This window comes from Stylophora pistillata, chromosome 2 (assembly GCF_964205215.1).
Source record: "Stylophora pistillata chromosome 2, jaStyPist1.2, whole genome shotgun sequence".
Lineage (NCBI taxonomy): Eukaryota > Metazoa > Cnidaria > Anthozoa > Scleractinia > Pocilloporidae > Stylophora > Stylophora pistillata.
In genome coordinates this window covers 44,236,246-44,246,579 of record NC_142520.1, presented here as the reverse complement: position 1 = coordinate 44,246,579, position 10,334 = coordinate 44,236,246, and the positions used below count along the sequence as shown (strand labels likewise).

At 37.9% G+C, this 10,334-nt stretch overlaps 2 protein-coding genes and 1 pseudogene across 2 annotated transcripts; 2 read left to right on the top strand and 1 right to left on the bottom strand.

The window, feature by feature from the left end:
* The first annotated feature begins 972 nt into the window (after positions 1-972).
* Positions 973-3,109, top strand: LOC148739733 (uncharacterized). Its single transcript, XM_088750045.1, has 2 exons — positions 973-1,175; positions 1,371-3,109. Exons 1-2 carry the CDS (start codon positions 1,063-1,065, stop codon positions 2,632-2,634), a joined length of 1,377 nt encoding a protein of 458 aa, XP_088606171.1. The 5' UTR covers positions 973-1,062; the 3' UTR covers positions 2,635-3,109.
* On the bottom strand, positions 2,626-4,629 carry LOC148739732 (uncharacterized). The gene is made up of 2 exons (XM_088750050.1): positions 4,379-4,629; positions 2,626-4,236 (listed from the first exon to the last, which is right to left on the bottom strand). Exons 1-2 carry the CDS (start codon positions 4,550-4,552, stop codon positions 3,184-3,186), a joined length of 1,227 nt encoding a protein of 408 aa, XP_088606176.1. The 5' UTR covers positions 4,553-4,629; the 3' UTR covers positions 2,626-3,183.
* A 4,020-nt stretch (positions 4,630-8,649) lies between these two features.
* LOC111346604 (uncharacterized) lies at positions 8,650-10,065 on the top strand (annotated as a pseudogene).
* The last annotated feature ends 269 nt before the right edge of the window (positions 10,066-10,334 follow it).

The following is a 10,334-nucleotide window of genomic DNA, read 5'->3' as shown; positions in this document are numbered from 1 at the left end:
TCTATAAACATACCACTTACAAAGCAAGTGGATGATACATAAAAAAGAAATATAGCGTGGGCCTGGGTTTACAGCTTACCTATCTTCTTAGGTCAAACGAGAAAAGTTCATGTGCATTTATCTGGGATTCGAATGAGACGGGTTAACTTTCCTGATGATGACTCCATTGGAGCTGCGCAAATCATGTACATTCAACAAAATTGATTAACCTCCATCCACTAATCTCTGATGCTTAGGTGTTCGTATTAATTATGAGAATCGACATGGACACAAATAGAGAACGCGTGAAGTTCATCCTTTTAAGTCATCAAAGCTTAAGCGTGCATTATGTTCTTCTGAGGATAGATTTCCGACGAGAAATGTAATGAACTGAAGGATTTTTTTTTGTGAATCGACATCGACTCGACTAAAATCGCGTGCCAATCGTCAACGCTTAAGTGTGTATTGCGTTCCTCTGCAAATCGACTTCCAGTGAGAGAAGGATCACCTTTACAAATGACGAGTCGAGTCGATCCGTGCGAATCGTGTCGATTCGTCAACCTTGGATACCCAAATTGAAATGCTTAAGTATGTATTGTCTTATTTTGTGAATCGACTTCTGATGAGACGAGTTGACTTTACTAATGACGAGTCGTCAACACTGAATACCCCAATTTGACACCTAAGTGTGTATTCTCTTCTCCTGCATTTTGACTTCCAGTGGAACGAATCGATTCAACTCAAGACCAATCGAATAGACCCATGCGAGTCGTGTCGATTCGTGAACCTTTTCTACCCTTGTATTTTTTATAATATTCTGACAATAGCCCGGCTGTTGCACGCTTTAAGAACGTGGAAGGTTCATGTTGCGATGTTCTCGTACCTTGCCACTCATTTTCACTCATCACTCACGTGCACGCCCCTTGACTTCCGGTATGTCAACAAACGATTCGACTTCCGGTGTGACAATTCATCAACAGCCGTAGACGAATAGAGTGCCGAAGTGTGACGTCATGTTACCATGGTAGCATTTTTGCTGGATCTAAACACTATTTGGCGTCTTTCGTTACATCTCATCATAAAATGGGCCAATGCTTCGTTCCCGACTGCAATCATCAGTCAGAAAGTCACAATTGCAGCTTTTACCGTTTCCCCAAAGATCCTGCTCAAAGAAGAAAATGGATTTCTCTAATAAGGTAGGTTGATTTTTGGTACAATGACCACCATGATGCACGGCCACGTGTCGGTTATAGTTACGCGGAAGATGGTTTTATTTAACCACTCAAAAGTGCACTGACCTGTGGATTATACCTTTGAAAGACCTCTAGAGAGAAAAAAAGCTTTTTTTTACGTTATGATTAAAGTTTAAAACCTTCGTTTTCTCTCTCCAGACGAGCTGATCGTGAACCTGGCAAAGGCGCTCGAGTTTGTAGTTGTCATTTCCGAGGAAGTAAAGAAGAAGGCCCCGAGGTCTTTTCCTGGAATAAAGACAAACTATTTGAATCTCGAAATGCTCCAAAAAGGAAAAAGCAAAGAACTGAAGTCCCAGAGACAACGACTATCGAGCAGATCCTTTCAGAATCTTCGACGAAGAGCAACCAGAACGAGCCTTGCGAGCTCAGTTGCGAGGAGATGCAAATGAAATGCACTACTTTGCAGACTGAAAATATCCTGCTACAAGCAGAGCTAGGGACATTAAAGACCCAAGTATCCGAGTTGAAAGAAAAAGAAAGCTACTTAAAAAGAAACTACAGCTCTTTTAACATGGATTCAAAGGTAATCAACATGGAAACTGGCCTCCCAAACAAAGAAATGTTCCACATTGTTGTCGAATATGCCGAAAGATACCGCAACGATATTGTTTACGTGTGTGGCTGGAAAGTAGACAAGATATCTTTTGAAGATCAAATATTGATAACATTGATGAAGATTAGACATAATTATCATAACTTACATTTAGCTGAACTTTTTAGTTGCAGTACTGCTACAATAGCGAATATTGTGACAACATTTATCCATGTTTTGCACCAAATTCTATATGAAGATCAAATGGAGATAGCTGTTCCATCCAGACAAAAAAACAAAACTTCACTTCCAGGCTCATTTAGCTTATTTGGAGACTGTCGTATGGTAATAGATTGCACCGATATCGAGGTTGCTACACCTAAGCTTATGAGTGACCAAAAATTGACATATTCAACGTACAGGGGTATGAATTCTTTTAAGACAATTGTTGGTGTGGCACCCAACGCGGTTATAACTTATGTAAGTAAACTTTTCCCTGGCTCAGTATCAGATAAAGTAACGGTTCAAAAGTCAGGAATATTAAAGCATTTTGTTGCTGGGGATATTATACTTGCGGATAAAGGGTTTTTGATAAATGATATTGTTCCTAATGGTGTATATGTGAACATTCCCCCATTCTTGAACAATGGAAAATTTACAGAAAGTGAAGTTAAGTTAACAAAGAGCATTGCAAAATGTCGTATACACGTAGAACGTGCTAATGCTAGATTGAAGAACTATAAAATTTTAAATTTTGTGCCACCATACTTGCGATCCCTCTCTGGTAAGATTATACAGCTATGTGGTGCTTTAGTTAATTTACAAAACCCATTAATTAAGGAAACCAATGACACTGTTGACTTTGATTAGTCATTTTAATTGAAATATTGATCATCTTACATCAGTTTACTAAGGCCTGGTATACATTGGCATTGTCTGATCATAGTTAATCAATTAACTGTATTCTGATACAAAGAGTGGACAGGTGTTGTGTGATCTGTGAAAAGCTTGTAACCCTATTTTACTTGCTCATGATACAAGGAATCATGATACACAACTTAATGACAAACTATTTATTTCTGATCAGTATTCCTGCCACCACACCCTTATGCTAGTCTTATTATGAATTCAGATAACCAACTGTATTCAAATACGATTACAATGAATCTATCATTTTCTTGTCTCAAGTAGCTAATGTAAAAACCCCAGCAAATGTTGCTGTTTAAAGAAAAACAATTTTAAGATTAACATGAACATTTTTATTTTATATACACCCTTCAGTTACTGCATATTTGTTGTAAAAGTTGCAATGATTTTACCAAATAAAACAATATTTTAAAAAATATTTCTAAAAGTATGTATTATCAAATCCATTACTTTATAAAAAACTACATTAATTTTACAACAAAGTCTTAAAATTTAAAGACCACCATCAACAAGTGCAGGAATCATGTGAATTGTATAAAATTCTTGAAGTGAAAGAAGATTTGGTTCCCATGTGCAGTCTTTCTGGATTGCCAACACAACAGTTTGCATTGTTGTCCAAACCACAAAGTAACAGATTTGCTTCCCAGTTATAAACAGCTGACCCTGGACTTGATGCCAGTAGTGGTGGGATTGTTTTAAACAATAGCCAGCATCTCTCTTTACTAAACAGAACTTAGGGTCTTTAACAGCCTCCTCAATTGTTGAATTGCGATGTGTGTAAGGGCATTTGACTTCAATGATCGCATTGTCATCAACAAGTCCATCTGGTGATGCACCCAAAACACCAGACTTGTGTAGCCAAAGGCCACAATCCTTTACTACTTTCATTGTTAATTTGGTGAAGGCCTTTATTCCTTCTTTCTCGTTAACGACACCCCATCGAACAGCCTGCACTCGAGAGATGTCGTATTCTCCAAGAACACGCTTGATAAGGGAAGGAGTGACTCTTTTTGCTTCAAGAACTGGACCAAAATTGCTAGCAGTCAAACGTCCTTTTCTCACCACATGCCACTCTCCACATTCACGTTGCTCTTTCGTGATCTCACAGACTGATTTCACTTGCTGCTCACTTACTTTCAATTTTTCCAACAAGAAATTTGTATCAAGTCCGCTTTCAACAAACTCTCTCGATAAAATGATTTCTTCGACTGTGGAGATCGGCAGACGATTCTCTTTGTCAGGTTCGGGGCTCAAAAGCCATAACATTCCTGTGAACTCGCCGTATCTCTTCAGCTTGTTCCGTAGCCATTCTCTGTCCTCATCTGTAGTTTTTCGTTTTAGGACTTTAGTTTCTTTGGGTGGATACAGATCTTCTACCGTTTTAACCACCTCGGATGCCTTTTGTTTCTTCCACTGACATTCGATGTCAGTTCTACTTAAGTTGTGGTAGCCATGAAGGAACAGAGCTACAGCGTGACTACACTTTGAACCGCCACGAGGGCACTCGCATTCTGTGGAACGTATTTCGTTTTCTTGAAGATATATCTGCGAAGGAAAGAGAAAAAGAAATATAAGCTTACTTTTCAAGATTTCCTTTAAACGAAGATTCGAAATCACTTAATTTAAATAAGTTTTGGTTTGGCGATGTTAACGGATAGACATCGAGTAATAGAAATTTTACACTTACTGTGACTTTATACGTCGTACTTTTCATGCTCGCTTGCACTGACCCTCTGATAATTCCATCACAATAGCAAAAAGATAGAACGTGTCCAGATTGGTAATGGTTTTCGCCACGGTTTAAAGATTTAGGCTCATCTGAGAAGTATTTTGCGAACGATGTTATCGACAACGCCGCCATGTTAAACACATGTGAGTTTGTTTAGATCCAGCAGAAATGCAACCATGGAAACGTGACGTCAGGGCTTCGGTACTCTATTGCAACGGTTTGGGTGTATTGGACATGTATGCATACAATGACTTAGGGGTCTATGGAAAATACTGAATCGCTTAAAAGCGCTGCTAAGATCTGTTGATATTCCTGCCTACAGTTGGGACGGATTTCATGCGTTCTTTACTTAAAAGGGGTAGATTTCAAACTTACAAGCCATACAGCCGGGTGGTGCTACTGAAAAGGCCTGATGGTAATTTCTTTAACTGATTGTTGCTCAACCGCCGGCCAAAGATAATTAAGAGTGATGTTAATTACACTGGATTGGTAAATAAAGTATAGCAAATTGCTATTCTCAAAAATGTTGTATAGTTTTCATTAAAAATTATATATTGAGCAGGCGCAAATTTAAACGCTATGTTCAGGTTTAAATTGCCTAATAAATTCATATTTTTATATTGTTATTTTTTTTATTTCTATCTTTTTGAAAAGAAATCATTTCAGAAAATACCTAAAAAAAAGTCGGCATTTTAGTCATGTGATCAGGTCCAATCTGCATGCTCTAGATTCAGTGGTGCATATTCTGTGGTTTTGAACTCTCAGGTAGATGAGTGAGGACAAGAGAAAATAATGGGATACTATTTTCACCTAGTGGCGAATAACATCAAATGAACTCGTCCACAACGGAATGAAAAGCTGTTTTGAATGAAGCTGATTCTATATTCTATTTCAAAGTATTTAAAAAATATTATACTTATACCTATACCTGCAGGTATACAACCACAAAATATCTTCAAAAACTTTGTACACTTTTCTAATTTTGTAAAATTCTTGAAAGTCTTTAAGTGTGTATACTGACGTGATGTTTGTACGTACAGATGTTTACTATTTTAGTGTTAAGCCCTCAAAAAAAGTTTCAGGAACACTTGAAACCCAGAGATTGGCGATGAGATCTTTCTTAGTCAATGAAAAAAATATCTTATGACTAGTTATGAGCCAATTGGAGAATCTATAAGTGACAAAAATAGCTTAGGTTTTCTCTCTTTCCAAGAGGAATTTCAATAGGAAAACATGAACATAGTTTCAGTTTTGTTGATCATAATTGGTCATTAGTTGAAGCATATTCGTTATTTCAGTTGAGCTCTCGACTCAGGAAACCAGCGGACGAAAATGTCTCCCGCCTCAGCCAACAAAAGAGGCACAGAGAATCGCTGTTTGCTGTTAGTATGGCAAGGTCTCTTCCACTGCCTCGTGTTGTATTGTCATCAATTCAACAATTCAAGTCAATTCAATTCAATCAAGTTTACTGTCTTTACGTGAGGCACGGCTACCCAGATTGCCCGAGCCAGAGGCTCATGTATTAAACGTAAGACAGCAACCACCCATCCCACCCCAGGGGAGGACATCCACCACACAGTAATCTCGTGCGTGGGAAATTAACGTCTCCTACCCCTAACCCCACAGGAGACGGGGCCTACGGTTTCTTCGTCCTTATCCGAGAAGACTAGATCGCCGGGTCAGCTGTCTCCAATTTTGCGACATTTAAACAAAGCCAGCGATGGGTTCTCGACCGTGAGCTTTCCGAGGAGGTCTGGGAGCTATTCTGTACGGGTATAAATCAACGGCATTTGCATTGTGGGATAGAGTGTTGTTTATGAAAAAAAATATTTCATCTGAAAGTGGAGGGAAAAAGTTTTCTATTGATACCAAATATGTCATAGGTTCTTCAAGGAGACGTGGTGATCATTTGTACGTAAACTTCCGTCTACTGGGAAGCCGTAGCTTCTCCTGAAAAAAGCTTGTTTTAGCTTCGATACAATTCTTTGCAATTGTAGCTACAGATCTGAAACAATGAGTTATGGCTTGTCTATTCTTCTGGTAAGAATCGTATGTTTTTTATTCTTGATTTCTAATTGCATTTCGGAAATTTCGATTATTCATGCGCACAACCTTTCGTCTCCTTGTCAATTTGTATTCATGGAATTGTTTTGTAGCTTTTAATAATCGTCTTGAGCCTGTCAACTGTGGGGGTGAGGAAATCTGCATTTGGAGTATCAAAATTGTGTGGTGTTGCTCAAACTGACGTTAATACTACACTGAAGAAAACTTTTAGTGGAAATCGAAAGAATTTCAGAGTAGAAGAGCTAGTGCATGATCACAAGTAAGAAAGTAGTACCAGTACCATTTTCCGAAGGAAAATACCTAAAAAATGCAAGCGCTATGCTGTCAGCGAGTTTATGAAAGCCAAACGCGACATTTCAGTTCAAGTGGCCAAAGAAAAAACAAGAGCTCTGTCAGAAATAAAACTTCAGCAGCAAAAGGGCTGCCGATTGAATGGGAAGGTATGTTTAAGTATTTTTTATGATTGCATATTTTTAAAGCCGTCCTAAAATTGTCATCATTTTATTACATAAAATGATATAAATTGATATAATTTTTTTTAATTTCTGTCTAATATGTAAGCTTATTGGTAATCAAATGATTCTGATTGGAATTTGGAATAAATAAGCTCGAGCAAATTTTTCAAAGTCTACAAAACATTGTACAAGCCTATAGGGCGAGTGCAGTTTGTTATCTAAAAGAATTTTGAGTGCGTATTCATTCCAAGTTGTGCAAGAAAATTCATTTGATTACTTCTCAACAAGATACATGCAATTTAATTTCAACTTTCTGCACTCTATTTCAACTATGTGCACTCAATTTAAACTATCTGCACTGTTTGGGTTTAATTGACATGCCCTCAACCAATCAGCATGCTGAAATTTTTGCATGTACTTGCATGTACTCTAATATGGTATTACATGAAATTGCTGGCTAGCATTTCAAAACTTGAGATTTATACTTGAGGAGGGTAATGTGCAATGTTTGGTTAGTGGTAAATCATTTCTTCTTATTTCCTAGGTAAACAAACTCAAAAAAACATCTGAAAGTTTGTCCGATGAGCTAAGAGCAAAGTTAAACTCAAAGGTAACAAAGTTTGTGTCCTTATATTCTACTAGTATGGCTGCGTTCATTATTCTTGTATTTGACTCTAGTAAGTAATTTGTTGTAAGAGAACTGTGTTCATAAATCCCAACTTAAAACACTGATTCAGTTTCTCCACAGAATAAATATGAATATAAGTATTACACATGTTGTGGCTAGAATTTAATTTTGCTTTGTGGTATTTCAGACCAGGCTCAGATTTAAATTTTTCTGTTTGAGCTCATGATAATGATTTTAAAACAAGGGGAAATACAAGTCAAGCTGGTTTGAAGAGAAAATTAAACCAAAAACGAGTTTAAACCATCACATACACACTAAAGGTAGTTCCTACACGTTAAAATCATGGTAACTATCATTCTCAGCACATTTTAAAGTGTCATTAATAGTGGAATCATTTTATTTCTAGGGGGAGAAGAGAGTGCGCTCCCCAACATCCCTTGAAAATCCAAGTTACACATCACAAACATCTCTTAGAAGAACCCGTGAAACATTTTCAAAGGCATGTCAGATACACGGGGCTACCAAGACAAACAAAAGGCCTGCCCTTTATGGTCTCTTTGACACTCTACAAAAAAGATGCAAGACAAGTGAACTTGGAGACTATATATTATGTAATATTAAAGTAACAAACTACATAACTGATAAGAAGCAAAAAGAGGAAAGGGAAGACTTTCAAAATTCGAGGGATAATATGTTAAGAAGTGTAGCTACATGCCACACTGCAGGTGTGATGGGTAAACGCAAATATCAGGCTGTTAGACTGGCATCCACTATGAAGCCTAGTGCAAAGAAACGAGGGGGTAAAACAGCCATTACTTTCATGTCAAAGTGTCCCATACCAAAGTTGCTTACATATAATTCCCTCAATAAGGAAGTAAATAAAATTGATACTGGGACAATCTATTCTATCAAGGATCGATTTACTCCGTACTTAGAGGGTGAAAATAGCAGTGGATGCTTCAGAGATTTAAGGGAATTGCTACCTAGATTGGAAAGCTTTTATTTGAAAGTACAGAATTCTCGCAAAAATACCTTGAAATGGTTTACCGAGACTGAAGGCACTTTCCTAATCGCATTTGGAGGAGATGGGTGTCCCTACGGTAAGAACGGGACTGCTTGCTCATTTCTACTCAGCTTTTTAAACACTGGAGAAAGGGTAGGCTCCAGTTCTGACAACTTTTTGTTATTCGGAGCTAATTGTGAGGAATCTTCCCTAGTGGTCAAAAAGTATGTCCTAACAGTGTGTAAACAAATGGCAGAATTGGAGGGGAAGGTGTTTAACATAAATGATCTGCATGTAACATTGAAGTTTCAAGAGCTTCCTAATGAAATGAAGATGTTGGCCATGCTAGGAGGGGAGCTATCTAATGCAGCTACGTACTTTTCTTCTTTTGAGAATGTAAGTAGGAATGACTACTCCGACTTGCAAGCTACTTTTGGAACTAATCCTTCATGTAAGTAGAGGCCATGGTCTTTCCAACAGAGGGTTAAGGTAGCTGAAAGTGTTGAGAAATTTAAGAACTCTCTCCACGGAAAACCAGTGTCTGTCAAAACGAAAAGATCAAAAGTGACCGACTTCATTGCTCGTCAAAAGAGCAGGCAAGAAATTATTCCCCTGGTTAGGAAACTCATTGATACGGCTTATGTGGAACCTTTGCATCTGAAAAATAATGCTTGGCAGCACTTTTTCAAATCCCTTTTGAAGGAAGCCGTTGAGAAATCAGACATACTGCCAACACACAAAACCTTTTCAGATGTACCAAAAGACAGTTGCTTTGCAAATGTTGTAACTGCCCTTCAGTATGAGATCAAGACAACTCGTTTAGCCACAAAAGTAAAGAAATGGTTCAATGAAACCCTAAGAAAGCAAGGGGACTTGATGTACCGTTTTAATGGGAAGGAGTCACGGTTGTTCTGCCATAATTTTATGCGGCTTATAAAGGTTTTGAGTAGGGAGGGAGACAGTAAGAAACAAAGGCACACAGTGTTGGCATTAGTTTACATTGGGATCAGGCTGAGAGACTGTTTTTCAATTTTTAACAGATTTGAAGTCCAGGAAACATCTTAGTAAACTTAAATCTCTAGCAGAAGAATACTTCAGAGCCAATGTAATGTTCCTATCATCTGCAGTTAATCCAACTGTTTGGACCATTGGTCATGTATTACCGGCGCATGCCGAGGAAGTTTATAACATCTACAAGCAGCGACTTTTGACAGTCACAATGGAGGGGAGGGAGGCCAAAAACGTTGCATTGCAAAGGTTAAGTGTAAATACCACGTACCAACAGAGGTGGCAAGAAATATTTAAGCATGAATTCGTCATGCTAATATGGTTACCAGAACAAGGCTATGAGCCTTGTTCCTATGCTCCAAGCAAAAGTGTTTACATACCCCCCCCCCGGTTTTCGATGACTCTAGTTACTGCTATTGTGAATTGCAGAAAGCCGATCCCACAGACACTAGCTATTACTTTTGTAGTGATAACATATTTTCACTAATCCATGCAAGTGTCAAACAGGGAAAGATTTTACCTCGTATAGATATGTAACTGGTGTCAAAACTGATCATTTACACTGTAACTACTGCAACTTGTCAGTGGCAGTTCTTAGTAGTATTTTACAATGAAAATTGGCCCTTGGCTTCCTTTTACAACCCAAAATTTATGTGATCCACTATTTTATATATTGTATTACCTTATTGAAATGTTTATTACTTACTCATTACATTCAGAAATAGATACATGAATTGATGTGTAGCTAATTTTCAC